This window comes from Pungitius pungitius, chromosome 4 (genome assembly GCF_949316345.1).
Source record: "Pungitius pungitius chromosome 4, fPunPun2.1, whole genome shotgun sequence".
Lineage (NCBI taxonomy): Eukaryota > Metazoa > Chordata > Actinopteri > Perciformes > Gasterosteidae > Pungitius > Pungitius pungitius.
Genome location: NC_084903.1, coordinates 18,762,669 through 18,779,137, shown reverse-complemented (window position 1 = coordinate 18,779,137; position 16,469 = coordinate 18,762,669). Strand labels below are relative to the sequence as shown.

General features: G+C 40.9%; 1 protein-coding gene and 2 long non-coding RNA genes across 7 annotated transcripts; all 3 read right to left on the bottom strand.

The window, feature by feature from the left end:
- Positions 1–12: 12 nt before the first annotated feature.
- On the bottom strand, positions 13–15,502 carry LOC119227157 (uncharacterized). 3 transcript variants are annotated; one of them, XM_062561828.1, is made up of 10 exons: positions 15,425–15,502; positions 15,297–15,332; positions 14,891–15,190; positions 14,493–14,813; positions 14,281–14,397; positions 14,087–14,108; positions 13,788–13,852; positions 1,249–1,276; positions 1,023–1,093; positions 13–218 (listed from the first exon to the last, which is right to left on the bottom strand). In XM_062561828.1, the coding sequence occupies exons 1-10, from the start codon at positions 15,471–15,473 to the stop codon at positions 166–168; spliced, it is 1,062 nt and encodes a 353-aa protein (XP_062417812.1). In that variant the 5' UTR covers positions 15,474–15,502; the 3' UTR covers positions 13–165. The 3 variants fall into 3 exon arrangements, 2 of the variants coding, with proteins under 2 accessions (XP_062417812.1, XP_037341573.2); XR_009956028.1 differs by lacking the exons at positions 13–218; positions 1,023–1,093; positions 1,249–1,276 and adding exons at positions 10,345–11,401; positions 11,502–12,435; positions 13,248–13,318; XM_037485676.2 differs by lacking the exons at positions 13,788–13,852; positions 14,087–14,108; positions 14,281–14,397; ... (2 more) ...; positions 15,297–15,332; positions 15,425–15,502 and adding exons at positions 1,686–1,750; positions 1,985–2,006; positions 2,179–2,295; positions 2,393–2,713; positions 2,799–3,002.
- LOC134127306 (uncharacterized) lies at positions 3,003–7,026 on the bottom strand. 2 transcript variants are annotated; one of them, XR_009956029.1, is made up of 5 exons: positions 6,735–7,026; positions 3,548–3,664; positions 3,333–3,399; positions 3,205–3,240; positions 3,003–3,098 (listed from the first exon to the last, which is right to left on the bottom strand). It is a non-coding gene; the product is annotated as an uncharacterized LOC134127306 (long non-coding RNA). The 2 variants fall into 2 exon arrangements; XR_009956030.1 differs by lacking the exon at positions 3,548–3,664.
- On the bottom strand, positions 7,555–9,804 carry LOC134102894 (uncharacterized). 2 transcript variants are annotated; one of them, XR_009956063.1, is made up of 6 exons: positions 9,685–9,804; positions 9,470–9,536; positions 9,335–9,370; positions 8,529–9,228; positions 8,117–8,431; positions 7,555–7,882 (listed from the first exon to the last, which is right to left on the bottom strand). It is a non-coding gene; the product is annotated as an uncharacterized LOC134102894 (long non-coding RNA). The 2 variants fall into 2 exon arrangements; XR_009956062.1 differs by lacking the exon at positions 9,685–9,804 and having other exon boundaries at positions 9,470–9,674.
- Positions 15,503–16,469: the final 967 nt, after the last annotated feature.

Sequence of the window (16,469 nt, the reverse complement as noted above, 5' to 3'; positions counted from 1 at the left end):
GGATGTTGGTCACTGCTCGTACGCTGCTAAAACAGCTTCTACTGTTGCCAGAGTGGCTTCCTTATCGGATGAGGTCATTGCACTCAGCAGACACCGAGGCTGAATAAAACAGGTGTTCCAGTTGCGCCACTAAGTTGAATACAATCCGGTCAGCACTGGATCTGGTCATGGGTCTCCTCTGGTGGGCATTGAATACACAGCAGCACCGGTTGACTCCTCTGTGAGTGAGAAAAAAACGGTTAAAAAAGGAAATATTTTACAGGCGATAATTTTTACGTGATATTTCAATGAAACTGGTTTGGGCGAAAAGAATGATTTGTTTCTTGGTTTATCTATTAAAGACTTGGTGACTGATCAAACATCGTAAGGGTCAATTCATTGCTTGTAAGCCTTAGGTCAAATACAGAAGCACGTATTGCGATGCTCTGTGGAGATGGCGTCTCCGAGCAGTCAAAGCCATTTATACACACTCAGTGAGGTCAAATGCAGTAGCAGGTGAACCTGCGGTCATGACACTTGCAAACTTGCGAAACTTGCTAAACAAGTGACAGCCAGGGTAAAGGGGATGTGGGGTGTTTTTTTTCTTTACACTCAGCGGCAAACAAAAAAACATTCGTCATTTCCGCTTTCATTTCGGCTACAATCGCTTTTAGCACAAGACTGTTTTACATATTTTACCATTACATCATGCGATTAGTGTTGGTTTAACTTTATTTATTTGTAACACTTTATTTCTTCCCGTTTTTTTTGTCTAAGTTGCTTTTTAGCATTGTAAGAAAAAAACAGCTTGATAACAACAAATGGTAGTGACTCCATTCTAATATTGAAAACAGCGGAGAATAATACGCTTTAATGATACGGCGTGTAACTTGTATTAGTTGGCCCACGTCTGTTTAACGCACTTTCCTTCGTGTCTCTCGCTTGACTCACAAGGATGTTGTCGTCTGTGACATTCAACATAAAAACATGAAAAAAAATGTTTTAACTATTTTTATAATAGCACAAAGTAGCGTATCACTTACCAGCAGCACTGTACAGTCCCTCACAATCGTCAAAATTAATTGAGACTGCAGCATTCACAACATTCTGATAACTGAGAAAATGTTGTCCGTTATTAATATTTCAACAGAATTTGTCATGTGAATTCAAATACACACACCTTTACAATAAATGTAACTTGCATAATTGCTCTGACAAAAAAAGGACATTAAATAATTGTTTGTATTAAACTGATTTCATGTTTCTTACTCTTCTCCCTCGGTGGTGAAAGAATCTCCTGAGTGGAAAAAGATTCAAAGAGAGACCAATAAAAGGGTTGATGTTTTTTTTACTGACAAACATGTATAGCAGTCAAGTTCTTTTGCACTTTTCTAATAAAGTGCTTTCAGAGACACGTAATGATGAAAACAATTTCAACTGAAACTCAAATTATGCAGTGACCTTCAGAAATTAGGATGACCACATGGAATGCTTGTAAAAGCCATGATTATTAATTTTAGGTTTTAATCCATGTTAGAACAAACTCATTGTAAGAAAGAAAACGCAACAGAAATCTACATCTAAGCAGAGGAATTGTTGTATTGAATTAGAAAAGAATGGAGCTGCATTATGTTCATGTCATCATAGATCATTTCATCACAAAGCCCGCAGAGTCTGCTTTTACTGTAACTCCATTTTCAACGTACCGTCCTGTGATTCCATGTAGTTCTGCTCCTCAAACATGTCTGCATGTGAGTGCCTACTCGCCGCACTGTAAGAACACAACAATTCAAACCCTTTAATCAATTCAGTGTTAACTGATTACTGGCAGATTACCTTGTGTACGAAGTATATTTTATTTTATGGTAAACATTGTGCGCATAAAACATGCCGAGGAGCAAATATCACTAAAAACAATGACTCGCTGCTTATCTCTACGTTAGTTTGGTAATGCTCTGAAATTCATCTGACAGCATCATGAGACTGGGTTAAAAGTCAAACTCACTCGAATGAAGCTGAGAAGGCCACTGAAATAGGGAAAAAACATATATAAAGTGTTAAAATGTTGAAGTAAGAAGATGTAGTGAGACAAGGCCCTGTCAAATAGAATAGAAGTCATCCTCTGACTAATAACAGATCTTTATTTATGTCATTCTTAAATCGTTGTACATACTACGAAATATGAACTCTCAAACTTGCCTTTTGATTTCTCTGCGATGATCTGACTTTGTTTGTTGATCCACCACAGACACAAACCCACTAGTGACATCAGGGCTACTATTGCACAAGAGACCATCGCTCGGGGGACCAAACTTTCTGGAGAGCAAGAACACACACGTTTTGAAAGGCCTTTAAACACTAAAGCACGGCATGACGCAAACTGAAAAAAACATATTTATAAACTTTTTTTAACCTTTCACCACGAGCATCACTACGTTATTTCCATGGCGTGTTTCCTCCTGCTCTGGAACGCATTTGGATGGCAGCACCGCGCAGCTGTAGTTGCCCGTATCCCTACTGACGGCGCCTCGAATGGTGAAAGTGGCCTCCATCCGTTTAACGCTGAACGGTTGCACTTGGACGAGTGTCTCATTCCTCCTCAGGTGGGAGTGGATGAATTGACAATCACTGAGTGTTTGCAGGGTGTCAGAGACAGAACATCGAAATGTGACATCGCCCCCCTCCTTGACAGCCGAAGGTCCAGCTATTGAAATATCTGCAGGGAGATAATTGCCTGTGCAGTAAAAAAAAAAAAAAAGACTAAATTAGTGGAGAGAAATAAGGTTTACGTGGTATTATATTTGGATGTGAATACTTACCTATGACCAGGATCTGAATCACGTTGTCTCCTTTCATTGGTTCTTTAGGAAGTAAATCATTCTCTTCTGAGAAAACACAACTGTAGTTTCCACTGTGATTAAGGCTAGCTCTGGGTATGATGAAATTGCTATCATAACGATCATTCTTCTGATTCTTTTGGTCAATCCATATGCCATTGTGACATAAATAAACATGAGCCATGGTGTTATTCTTGAACGTATATGTGCTGCAGGTTAAATGCAAGTCGCTGTTCTCGCTGATATTCTTCTGAAGGGCCATTATCTTCGCAGGAACAAAATCTGTTGCATTGGTTTGTTGGAACAAAGACAGGCGTTTAATTTATAAACAATGCAATGCTATACAATCCTATTGAGAACAGATGTGTTATCTTAAATGGAAACTCACCGGTAGTTGTGCTGGTAACCTGAATTGCAAAAGCACCTTGAAAAAAAAGAAGCCGGTTTTAATCATTTCTCTTATTACAAACAATTCGGTAACAGTTAAACAAACATAGCACTCGTCAATGTACTTACACATAAGGATGGTGATTATGATCATGATTATCAGCAATGTGACAGCCATCGACTCCACAGACAGCACCTTGTGAAACCATGTACAGGGGAAGTTTATAAAAGTGCTCAAACGGTACTGAGTCGCTTCCTCTGTGTTCTGTGGTGAGTTGAGACCATTTAGTTCCCAAATTAAGCACTGCTCATGTGACGGGTAAAACCAGCACATCTTCTTTTACCTTTTAGATGTTTTTGTGGCTTTGCTTTCTTTTTGTAGCCATAACGAAAAATATTCACCGACATCTTTCCCAGGCTCCTTCGTTCTGTAACTTCACTTTGGCAGATCTGGGGCCCTCCTGCAGATCAGACACACACCGGTTCTCAGTGAGCTTTAATTACATTCATTAGTCAGGGGTTTCTTATCAGATGTGATCGAGGCTGGTATCGGTCTGTGCTTCCCTGCCAGCATTCAATTAAATATGGGCTGGATGTTCTTGTAATCACAGAGCCTGCCATCTGCTCAGAGTGTTTGTTGTGGAACATGAATCAGACAGGGACTATACTGAGAGTTATGGTACATGTAGGAGGCTGTGTTTTTGGAAGCTATTACCTACCACGGCGATTCTGATATAAGTTTAATCCATTTGATCTATACGTTTTTAAGTATGTGAGATTTTGACCCAAACTCTTAACACCGTCAGACCAGGGAAAAAGGAAAGAGGGTTCAAAGAAGAAAAGAGAGAAATCGCAAAAACTCTGTCATCACTCGCCCTCCATGTTGATTGTGATCCAACGAGCAGAGTAAGCTCCTAGAGGGCACGCAGGATGTGGAACGGAATAAAAAGCAAAGACTCTGACTACTAATGGAAACTAGAAAATACATTTCCTGCTGAAAATGTGTTGGAATTCATAAAGCTGAAATTCATTTTAAAAAGTTGCTTAAAGTACAGAAATGAAACAAGCTGAAATTATTCTAAACATTGCTGAAAGAATAGAAAAAGCTGAAATACTTTTAGAAATTGCGCTTTACAGCGCTCTACAGCGCTTTTCTTGTCTTCTGACCACTCAAAGCGCTTTAATACTACATGACACCACTCACCCATTAATACACTGATGACCAGGGCCGGGTCTAGACAGGCATGTATGAGGGGGCAGCCACAAATCTTGAGGGGGCATTGTGCTCCAGCACCTAGCTCCAGCACCTAGTTTGAGGGGGCACAACATTTATTTGAGGGGGCCAGGCCCCCTCTCTTGCCCCTGCCTAGACCCGGCCCTGCTGATGACAGAACCTACCATACTTTTGCGGTGCTTATTATGCGACGGACCTTCTTGCAGTCCGCGAAAAACGTTATTAATAGTATATTAAGTTAACGCTTTGTTGCGTAAAATAAAGACCAAACTATCTCCTGTCATTCGCGTAAGAAAATAAACTCACGTTTCTGCAACTCAATGACAAAACCGAAGGAACAACGTCACACCCCCGGTTTAAGACTCCTGCAGATGGGCAACGCGTCGGAAAATGCCGGTGTCTCGTACGGAGGCAGTGGCCGAATGAGACGTGCTGCTCGGCGTGTAGCCTCTTTAGCACTCGCCCTCTGTGGTTCCCGTAGTAGCTTCGTTAGCCAGCTAGCACGGCTAGTTAATGGTGCTCTCCCATGTTACTTACATTCAGCTCGTCCCGGGTTTCTGTCCCAACTCATGACATGCACGTCTATATGTACCGTTAGCTAACCACGGTTAAACCTACACGTCCCTGCACAGTGGATGACTCCTGAGCAGCTGTTTTTATGGTCATCGAACACTTAGGTTGCGCTCACAAACGAACCAGCTGGTCACTAACGAGCTCACAGCGGCAGACAGACCGCGAGTTACTCAGAATCCAGACCTCAAACAAATGCCCTCTGGAGCAAAACTATTTGGGGTAGCCAAAAAATAATGTGATTTTGAGAGACCCAAGACTCTACCAAACGCATGAGTGTAGTTTTCATGTCTGTATGTGTTTTAAAACTGCTAAAATAACAGTTTACAAAACATGTACCTTCTGTTGTTTTTGTTTTTTAATGTTGGCAGATTTGTATTGAAGCCTATGGGGCTCGGTACAGACTTTGGCCGTTTCTCAATATGCGTTCTTGTGTGGACTTTTGTTCTCGTGGACTCGTGAAACGTCATCAGTCGCAGCCCGAGTACTGTTCCAATTCTCAAGTCCGCATCTGGCCGAGAACGGTCATAATACCCGGATGTGGCTCGCCCCGCCCATTTTACCGGGCATGCATCGAAGCAGGCTCGTCTGTTCTTGTGAGAGACATATATCCCAGAATGCATTTCACCTCAGCAACAGGCAACAACGACAGAGGAAAATAAACACAACTTTATGTCGAAGTTTATAAATACTACTTTTTTAAGTAACGTAATGTAATTTTCTGACTGAATAGTAAAATATTTAAGTCAAAAACTAAAATAAAAACGTATTAGCAAGACCAGCTGACGTGGTGACGTCATCAAGTCAGCTGCTGTTCCAATTGCGGAAATGACCGTTCTCCGTTCTCCCGAACCTGCGAGTCAGGACTCCCGAGTCTGTCTCCCGAGTCTATTCTCGCGGGAACGCGAGTCCGTTCTCGCCGTCTTAGGTATTGAGAAACGGCCTTTGTCTCACTATCGGGTAGAGTTGAGCCGGATACTCGGCTGAAACGAGTATCCGGTACGGATAAAGCACTTTTTACGAGTACGAGTATTATACGAGTAATACGAGTCAATATCTGTGCTCGGATTGAATAAAAGTCCTCCTTGAGTTAGCTGTCTGTGTCTGCGTTCTGTCATTGGCTGGTAGTCACAGCGCCCCTCCCCTACGCACACACTGTTTGTGTTGCTGAGTCCCGCTCGGCTCACTCATACACAGAACTCCTCTCTCCCTTCTCAGTCATCAGGTTCGTGGGTCTTTCCCGATAAATTTAAAAGATTTCTTCGGCTTCAGGTTTATTTTTTTAACTTCGGTTTGTTGTTCTTAACTAGTAGAGTTCAGGTAAACGTGGGGCTTGTTAAGACGGGGTGCTTAAGAATGCGACTCGCGTTGCGTCTCTGCCTGTCTGAGATTTTTTTTTCAGTCGGCTCTAACCAATTTTTTTTTTTTACTTCACGCACTGACCTCTCTCTCGCTCTCTCTCTCTCTCTCTCTCTCTCTCCGTCTACTGACTCTCTTCACGCACTCAGTGTCTGACGTTGACTAGTTGTGTTAAATAACAAAATAATAATATTACAAATTAAGCCACACACACACTTCCCCTCTCTCTCTCATGATCATCAGTGATCAGAATAATGAGTGATAAACATAAAGGAACATAATAATTAAGAAGGAACGCTGTTTTAACCGCAGAAATGCGTCAGTTCAGTACACTGTTTTTCAAGTTGATGTATGATTGGTCATATCACCTGTTAATCAAGCTCCCTTCGAAGGGTCAGTTGCATGCTTAAAAAAGAGCATAACGGTTAAAGCCCAGCCCATTTCAAGACAACCCGACAACTTACGGGTTAAATCCTTCATACTTCCGGGTTAAGCCCCGCCCACGTTCGGGTTAGGCCCCGCCCAATCCGAGTACAGATACGGATACAGATAATTCATATGGTTCAACAGATACAGATACAGATAATGCTGTACTCGCTCATCTCTACTATCGGGCTCCTCACGCAAAAAGTAAATAACTGTGGGATTCCATACTCTATGAGTCCGACCAGCACAAGCACGGCATCGTTTTTTTCTAGAAATTAAGCATGAAAAGTGAATATTGTGGCCGTAAAAGCAAAAGTTCCTTCTTTTTTTACTGAACCCTGACACGGCTCCACTCTGCCTCACTCTAAGAAAACGCAACACACACTCATGTAAAACTCAGTAACGGACCCAAAAACTAATGAAACATAATTAGTGATTATGAAAAAGGTATAATAGATATCAACAAGCTGTTTTTAAATAAGATTGTTAAGACTTGTGTCTACATTTTAACGTTTAAATGGTGTCTCTAGCTGAAAGATTGGATAGGCTGAAAAAGTTGAAAGTTTAAGTTTTGAGAGGAATTGAAAATAAACTCCATTGGAAACCATGTTAAAAAAGTTGATGATTTTAATTAATATGAATTCAATTATAAGAGCTAAAAAGCTGAAAGGTCATAGCACCCCCCTCCTGAAGGAGATGAACATTTTACTATTCGAAGGGTTTAAATAGCTGAAAGTGTGAAGGAGTTGAAAGGGGGCGCGGAAGAAATATAAAAGGTAGAATAAAGATTCGAAGAACAATACTTGGAATGCAGAACTGCATTCCAACAATTACATCTCCATCCTACAGGACCTTTGTCAATGTCTGCAGTCCTGGTAATTGAGAAAAACCAGAGACAACAGATGTCCACCCCATGCCTTTGTATAACATGTTTTTAATATTTATTTACAGAAGTACTTGGTTTGGACAGAACTAAAATGTGTTTGTACATGCTTTTCTATTTACACATGGAATTTAAAGCGGCGATTCCATGTCCTCTGCCTCGTTCTGCTCCTCAAACATGTCTGCATGTGAGTGCCTACTCGCCGCACTGTAAGAACACAACAATTCAAACCCTTTAATCAATTCAGTGTTGACAGATTACTGGCAGATTACCTTGTGCACTCAGTATAGTTTAGTTTATGGTAAACATTGTGCACATAAAACATGCCGAGGAGCAAATATCACTGAAAACAATGACTCACTGCTTATCTCTACGTTAGTTTGGTAAGGCTCTGAAATTCATCTGACAGCATCATGAGACTGGGTTAAAAGTCAAACTCACTTGAATGAAGCTGAGAAGGCCACTGAAATGGGGAAAAAACATATATAAAGCGTTAAAATGTTCAAGTAAGAAGATGTGGTTAGTGAGACAAGGCCCTGTCAAATAGAATAGAAGTCATCCTCTGACTAATAACAGATCTTTGTTTATGTCATTCTTAAATCGTTGTACATACTACGAAATATGAACTCTCAAACTTGCCTTTTGATCTCTCTGCGATGATCTGACTTTGTTTGTTGATCCACCACAGACACAAACCCAATAGTGACATCAGGGCTACTACTCCACAAGTAAACATCGCTCGGAGGCCCAACCTTTCTGGAGAGCAAGAACACACACGTTTTGAAAGGCCTTTTAACACTAAAGCACGGCATGACGCAAACTGAAAAAAACATATTCATAAACTTTTTTTAACCTTCGACCACGAGCATCACTGCGTTATTTCCATGGCGTGTTTCCTCCTGCTCTGGAACGCATTTGGATGGCAGCACCACGCAGCTGTAGTTGCCCGTATCCTTACTGACGGCGCCTCGGATGGTGAAAGTGGCCTCCATCCGTTTAACGCTGAACGGTTGTACTTGGACGAGTGTCTCATTCCTCCTCAGGTGGGAGTGGATGAATTGACAATCACCGAGTGTTTGCAGGGTGTCAGAGACAGAACATCGAAATGTGACTTCGCCCCCCTCCTTGACAGCCGAACGTCCAGCTATTGAAATATCTGCAGGGAGATAAATGGCTGTGCAGTAAAAAAAAAGCCAAGATTAGTGGAGAGAAATAAGGTTTACATGGTATTATATTTGGATTTGAATACTTACCTTTGACCAGAATCTGAATCACGTTGAGTCCTTTCATTGGTTCTTTAGGAAGTGAATCATTCTCTCTTGAGAAAACACAACTGTAGTTTCCACTGTGATTAAGGCTAGCTCCGGGTATGATCAAATTGCTATCATAATGATCACGCCTCTGCCTCTTTTGGTCAATCCATATGTCATTGTGACATAAATAAACATGAACTATGGTGTTATCCTTTAACATAAATGTGCTGCAGGTTAAATGCAAGTCGCTGTTCTCGCTGATATTCTTCTGAAGGGTCAGTATCTTCGCAGGAACAAAACCTGTTGCATTGGTTTGTTGGAACAAAGACAAATGTTTAATTTATAAAGAATGCAATGTTATACAATCCTATTGAGAACAGATGTGTTATTTTAAATGGAAACTCACCGGTAGTTGAGCTGGTAACCTGAATTGCAAAAGCACCTTGAAGAAAAAGAAGCCAGTTTTAATCATTTCTCTTTTTACAAACAAGTAATAGTTCAGTAATAGTTAAAGAAACATAGCACTCGTCAATGTACTTACACATAAGGATGGTGATTATGATCATGATTATCAGCAATGTGACAGCCATCGACTCCACAGACAGCACCTTGTGAAACCATGTACAGGGGAAGTTTATAAAAGTGCTCAAACGGTACTGAGTCGCTTCCTCTGTGTTCTGTGGTGAGTTGAGACCATTTAGTTCCCAAATTAAGCACTGCTCATGTGATGGGTAAAACCAGCACATCTTCTTTTACCTTTTAGATGTTTTTGTGCCTTTGCTTTCTTTTCGTAGCCGGAACGAAAAATATTCACCGACATCTTTCCCAGGCTCCTTCGTTCTGTAACTTCACTTTGGCAGATCTGGGGCCCTCCTGCAGATCAGACACACACCGGTTCTCAGTGAGCTTTAATTACATTCATTAGCCAGGGGTTTCTTATCAGATGTGATCGAGAGCTGGTATCAGTCTGTGCTTCCCTGCCAGCATTCAATTAAATATGGGCTGGATGTTCTTGTAATCACAGAGCCTGCCATCTGCTCAGAGTGTTTGTTGTGTAACATGAATCAGACAGGGACTATACTGAGAGTTATGGTACATGTAGGAGGCTGTGTTTTTGGAAGTTATTATCTACCGCGGCGATTCTAAAATAAGTTTAATCCATTTGATCAATAAGTCTTTAAGTATGTGTGACTGTCTGTCATCACTCGCCCTCCATGTTGATTGTGATCCGACGAGCAGAGTAAGCTCCTAGAGGGCACGCAGGATGTGGAACGGAATAAAAAGCAAAGACTCTGAGTACTAATGGAAATTACATCTCCATCCTACAGGACCTTTGTCAATGTCTGCAGTCCTGGTAATTGAGAGAAACCGGATGTCCACACCATGCCTTTGTATAACATGTTTTTAATATTTATTTACAGAAGTACTTGGTTTAGACAGAACTAAAATGTGTTTGTACATGCTTTTCTATTTTATTTTAAAGAAATTATACCTATCCAATTTTCGAAAGTAAAAACAATGGAATAGAACATAATATTTTTCCACTGGGAATGTGTGACAACAAAGACAATGTCAAAATGAGCTACATGTGATTGTAGTACCGAATCATTGCCACATGGTGGCACTCTTTGAACACAGTCCATGAAACATGAAAAGAAATGTTAAATCAATGCCAAATCTGGATTTGACATTTAAAGAAGAAATTCCCGAGCTTCCTGGTGACACAGTGGTTGCATTTGAGAAAATACATACCCTCATAATTAATTTGAAATTGAATTGTGCTTCAAGATCACACAATCTAATTGGTTACCCCTTGAAATGATTGACACTACAACAGTATGTCCTCGGCAATAATGATTATTTTCATAAAAGGGGACAAGTGTGCAGACGTCCAGACAAAGAAACAAACATCTCAACAGCCGCACACAAAGTTGCTGACCAGCAGGTGATGACGATTTGAGTTGATTACTGCCTCTCCAACAAATGGTTGCTGTTGTCTTTCACACTTACAGAATTTAAATGTTGCCTAAAGCGGAGAAAATGAGAACAATTCACTATTTATTTATTTCCCAGCATTGTCGATCACTACAAAACATTGCTGCAAAACTAGTTTGAAAACAATTAAATGACTCTGTTGTCTTTGACATCATTTAACAGTGTCCTCTGCATTGGGGAGCTCTTAACCAGTTCTTCAAACAAAAAGAATATCTATCAAAAACATTCATCTAAACGTTTCCTCCGTGACTTTGAATCAGATCAGTATTTCCTCTCTCTGTGTCGAGTCTTATGAATAATAACTGCTGTGCACTGAGTAATATTGAATTATTTGCTTTATCAAACTTATTTAGACGTCATCCCAAAGTAATAAAGGCCGGAGGAAGAGGCCAGCTGTTCCCAGGATGCACACAAGGACAAAGACCCAGAGGAAGATTCTGTCGATAACCATGGCAACGTACTTCCAGTCATCCTGAACCTGTGAGAGGATCAAATTTAAAAAAAAGATTTTCAATGATGTGGTGACATTGTCAAAATAGCTTCCCTCTAAAGGTTTTTGTAGGATTGTGAGCACTCACCTCCTTTGCCTCATTCTGGAGTCTCATATTCTCTGCTATGTACTTGACACTTTCGATGGCCTCCTGGACCGCGGGGGACAGCGGCAACACGGACATTGTCCCTGCCGCCACGGACTCGGCGCTGGAGCACTGACTCCCCCCGCCGACCCCGACGGCACTGCCCCCGCTCAGCGCCCCCAGGCTGCCCAGTGCCCCGCTGCCCTCCCCCGAGTCTGCCGGCAGTTTGCCGGATCTCTGGCGCCAGCAGCAGTCGCAGTGGGCCTCGCAGGACAGGAGCGCTGAGCCGGCACCTTTGGCCGGGTCTCCACTTAAGTTATTGAGGTCGGAGAGCTGCGCGTTGTTGAAAAGCCGCTGGCGGCGCGTCAGGGTTTTTTGGCCTTGTCGTAGGTCCATGAGCCGAACTTCATCGTGCAGTTTTGGTAGTCGAAGGGGAAGTAAGTAAGTAAGTCTATCATGCATGATCACTTGAATATGGCAGGAGGGATCCAAGTAACATCACTATTGAAACGAAGGGTTTCAATGTTCAAAATATAAAATTCCAGCAAAAGACAGTCACCACGGCTCAAAATTAAATCCACTATCTTCACATAAGTTATTTACATATCTATTTGCAGCCATGCTAACTGCTGTTCCCTCATTTTAATTACAAAGTGGTAACTCCATTCCTTCCATCAAGTTGCAGCAGTAATGACAAAAGCAGTCATCAGAAAAACGTTGGATGTTCGTCACTGCTTGTACGCTGCTAAAACAGCTTCTACTGTTGCTGGAGTGGCTTCCTTATCAGATAAGGTCATTGAACTCAGCAGACACCGAGGCTGAATAAAACAGGTGTTCCAGTTGCGCCACTGAGTTGAATACAATCAGGTCAGCACTGGATCTGGTCATGGGCTTCCTCTGGTGGGCATTGAATACACAGCAGCACCGGATGACTCATCTGTGAGTGAGAAAAAAACGGTTGAAAAAAGGAGGATGTGCAGCAAATATTTTTACAGGCGGTAACTGGTACGGGATATTTCAATGAAACTGGTTTGAGCGAAAAGAATGATTTGTTTCTTGGTTTATCTATTAAAGCCTTGGTGACTGATCAAACATCGTAAGGGTCAATTCATTGCTTGCAAGCCGGAGGTCGAATACAGAAGCACGTATTGCGATGCTCTGTGGAGATGTCGTCTCCGAGCAGTCAAAGCCATTTATACACACTCTGTGAGGTCAAATGCAGTAGCAGGTGAGCCTGCGGTCATGACACTTGCAAACTTGCTAAACAAGTGACAGCCAGGGTTAAGTGGATGTGGGGTGTGGGTGTGTTCTTCACTCTCAGCGGCAAACAAAAGAACATTAGTCATTTCTGTTTTCCCCGTGTTAGGCTACAATCGCCACTCTTTTAGCACAAGACTGTTATAACATATTTTACCATTACATCATGCGATTAGTGTTGGTTTAACATTATTTATTTTTAACACTTTCTTTCTTCCTGTTTTTTTCGTCCACATTGCCTTTTAGCATCGTAAGAAAAAAACTGCTTGATAACAAGAATAAATGGTAGTGACTCTATTCTAATATTGAAAACAGCTGAGAATATTATGCTTTAATGATACAGCGTGTAACTTGTATTAGTTGGCCCACGTCTGATTAACGCACTTTCCATCGTGTATCTCGTTTGACTCACATCTCTGAGACATTCAACATTAAAACATGAACAAATATTTTAACTATTTTTATAATGGCACAAAGTAGCGTATCACTTACCAGCAGCACTGTACAGTCCCTCACAATCGTCAAAATTAATTGAGACTGCAGCATTCACAACATTCTGATAACTGAGGAAAAAAAGGACATTGAATAATGGTTTGTATTAAAATGATTTGAGTGGAAAAAGATTTAAAGAGAGACCAATAAAAGGGTTGATGTTCTTTTCACTGACAAACATGTATAGCAGTTAAATTTTTTTGCACTTTTCTAATAACGTGCTTTCAGAGACACGTGATGATGAAGACAATTTGAACTGAAACTCAAATTATGCAGTGACCTTCAGAAATTAGGATGACCACATGGAATGCTTGTAAAAGCCATGATTATTCATTTTAGGTTTTAATCCATGTTAAAACATAGCATGTAGAAACTCATTGTAAGAAAGAAAACGCAACAGAAATCTACATCTGGGCAGAGGAATTGTTGTATTGAATTAGAACAGAATAGAGCTGCATTATGTTCATGTAAGTCATCATAGATCATTTCATTACAAAGCCCCCAGAGTCTTCTTTTACTGTAACTCCATTTTCAACGTACCGTCCTGTGATTCCATGTCGTTCTGCTCCTCAGACATGTCTGCATGTGAGTGCCTACTCGCCGCACTGTAAGAACACAACAATTCAAACCCTTTAATCAGTTCAGTGTTGACAGATTACTGGCAGATTACCTTGTGCACTCAGTATAGTTTAGTTTATGGTAAACATTGTGCACATAAAACATGCCGAGGAGCAAATATCACTGAAAACAATGACTCACTGCTTATCTCTACGTTAGTTTGGGAATTCTCTGAAATTCATCTGACAGCATCATGAGACTGGGTTAAAAGTCAAACTCACTTGAATGAAGCTGAGAAGGCCACTGAAATGGGGAAAAAACATATATAAAGTGTTAAAATGTTCAAGTAAGAAGATGTAGTGAGACAAGGCCCTGTCAAAGAGAATAGAAGTCATCCTCTGACTAGTAGGAGATCTTTGTCTATGTCATTCTTGGATAGTAGTACATACCAAGAAATATGAACTCTCAAACTTGCCTTTTGATTTCTCTGCGATGATCTGACTTTGTTTGTTGATCAACCACAGACACAAACCCACTAGTGACATCAGGGCTACTACTCCACAAGAGACCATCACTCGGAGGACCAAACTTTCTTGAGACCAAGAACACACGTTTTGAAAGGCCTTTTAACACTAAAGCACGGCATGACGCAAACTGAAAAAAACATATTTATAAACTTTTTTTAACCTTTCACCACGAGCATCACTGCGTTATTTCCATGGCGTGTTTCCTCCTGCTCTGGAACGCATTTGGATGGCAGCACCACGCAGCTGTAGTTGCCCGTATCCTTACTGACGGCGCCTCGGATGGTGAAAGTGGCCTCCATCCGTTTAACGCTGAACGGTTGTACTTGGACGAGTGTCTCATTCCTCCTCAGGTGGGAGTGGATGAATTGACAATCACCGAGTGTTTGCAGGGTGTCAGAGACAGAACATCGAAATGTGACATCGCCCCCCTCCTTGACAGCCGAACGTCCAGCTATTGAAATATCTGCAGGGAGATAAATGGCTGTGCAGTAAAAAAAGACAAGATTAGTGGAGAGAAATAAGGTTTACATGGTATTATATTTGGATGTGAATACTTACCTATGACCACAATCTGAATCACGTTGAGTCCTTTCATTGGTTCTTTAGGAAGTAAATCATTCTCTCTTGAGAAAACACAACTGTAGTTTCCACTGTCATTAAGGCTAGCTATGGGTATGATGAAAAGGCTATCATAATGATCATTCTTCTGCTTCTTTTGGTCAATCCATATGTCATTGTGACATAAATAAACATGAACCATGATGTTATCCTTTAACCTAAATGTGCTGCAGGTTAAATGCAAGTCGCTGTTCTCGCTGATAATCTTCTGGGGGGTCAGTATCTTCGCAGGAACAAAACCTGTTGCATTGGTTTGTTGGAACAAAGACAGACGTTTAATTTATAAACAATGCAATGCTATACAATCCTATTGAGAACAGATGTGTTATCTTAACTGGAAACTCACCGGTAGTTGTGCTGGTAACCTGAATTGCAAAAGCACCTTGAAGAAAAAGAAGCCGGTTTTAATCATGTCTCTTATTACAAACAATTGGGTAATAGTTAAACAAACATATCACTCGTCAATGTACTTACACATAAGGATGGTGATTATGATCATGATTATCAGCAATGTGACAGCCATCGACTCCACAGACAGCACCTTGTGAAACCATGTACAGCCACCGATCAGGTTTTTTGTCTAAACCCACAGAGCGGAAGTTTATAAAAGTGCTCAAACGGCACTGAGTCGCTTCCTCTGTGTTCTGTGGTGAGTTGAGACCATTTAGTTCTCAAATTAAGCACTGCTCATGTGACGGGTAAAACCAGCACATCTTCTTTTTCCTTTAAAATAGGGCTGGGACTTAATTATGATTAATTAATTACAATGTGAATCAAGATGAATTAATTACACAAAAAATAACACATTTAACATTTTTTACGCATTTTTACGCTTATTTTTTTGCACCGCGGAATTTTTCTCACTGAATGAGTTTCGGAGGACCGATTATACTGGAGCACCAACTAGCGTTCATGACTTCAGACAACAACAAACCACAGTGAACATGAACGAAGAAGCTGACGAGACCGTGTCGGTTGGCCCCGTGAATAGGACATTTTATTATAATAAACACACGGATGGAAGCGTCAATAAGAGCTTTTCTTGTGTGCAAGCTGTGCAACAAGGAATTCGCATCGAGCCTCTAGTATCACCTCAACGCAAAACAATTAGCAGCTAGCGTGGACGTTAGCCCGACTCCGAGTACAAGGACCCACAGCCAACCCACACTGCACCAGATGACTGCTTTAAGGACCAGGGTAACTAAGTCCACGTTTGAAAAAATAACCAATGTTCTGAATGTACTTGAAAGTATTGGTCTACTTAAAAAAACATAGTTTACAGAAGGTCTACCTACCTATAGGCTACATGAATTTCTGAAAGTACTATATTTCTAAATATGCTATTGCTACACTTGTCTGCTGGAATTGGTTGAACAAAAATAAAAATCCATGTGAAAAAAATTACTCACTGTTCTCAGGTCAAATATTTATGCAGTTAAAATGCGATTAATTTTGATTAATAATTACAAAGCCTCTAATTAATTAGATTAATATTTTTAATCGAGTCCCGGCCCTACTT

What these genes read in the sequence shown, in the direction of transcription:
- LOC119227157 (XM_062561828.1), bottom strand. Translation starts at nt 15,473, where the DNA reads ATGGCTGTCACATTGCTGATAATCATGATCATAATCACCATCCTTATG. An exon ending in CATAATCACCATCCTTATGT is followed by an intron (nt 15,333 to 15,424) that starts GTAAGTACATTG and finishes TTTTTCTTCAAG; the next exon opens with GTGCTTTTGCAATTCAGGTT. An exon ending in AGTGATGCTCGTGGTGAAAG is followed by an intron (nt 14,398 to 14,492) that starts GTTAAAAAAAGT and finishes CTTGGTCTCAAG; the next exon opens with AAAGTTTGGTCCTCCGAGTG.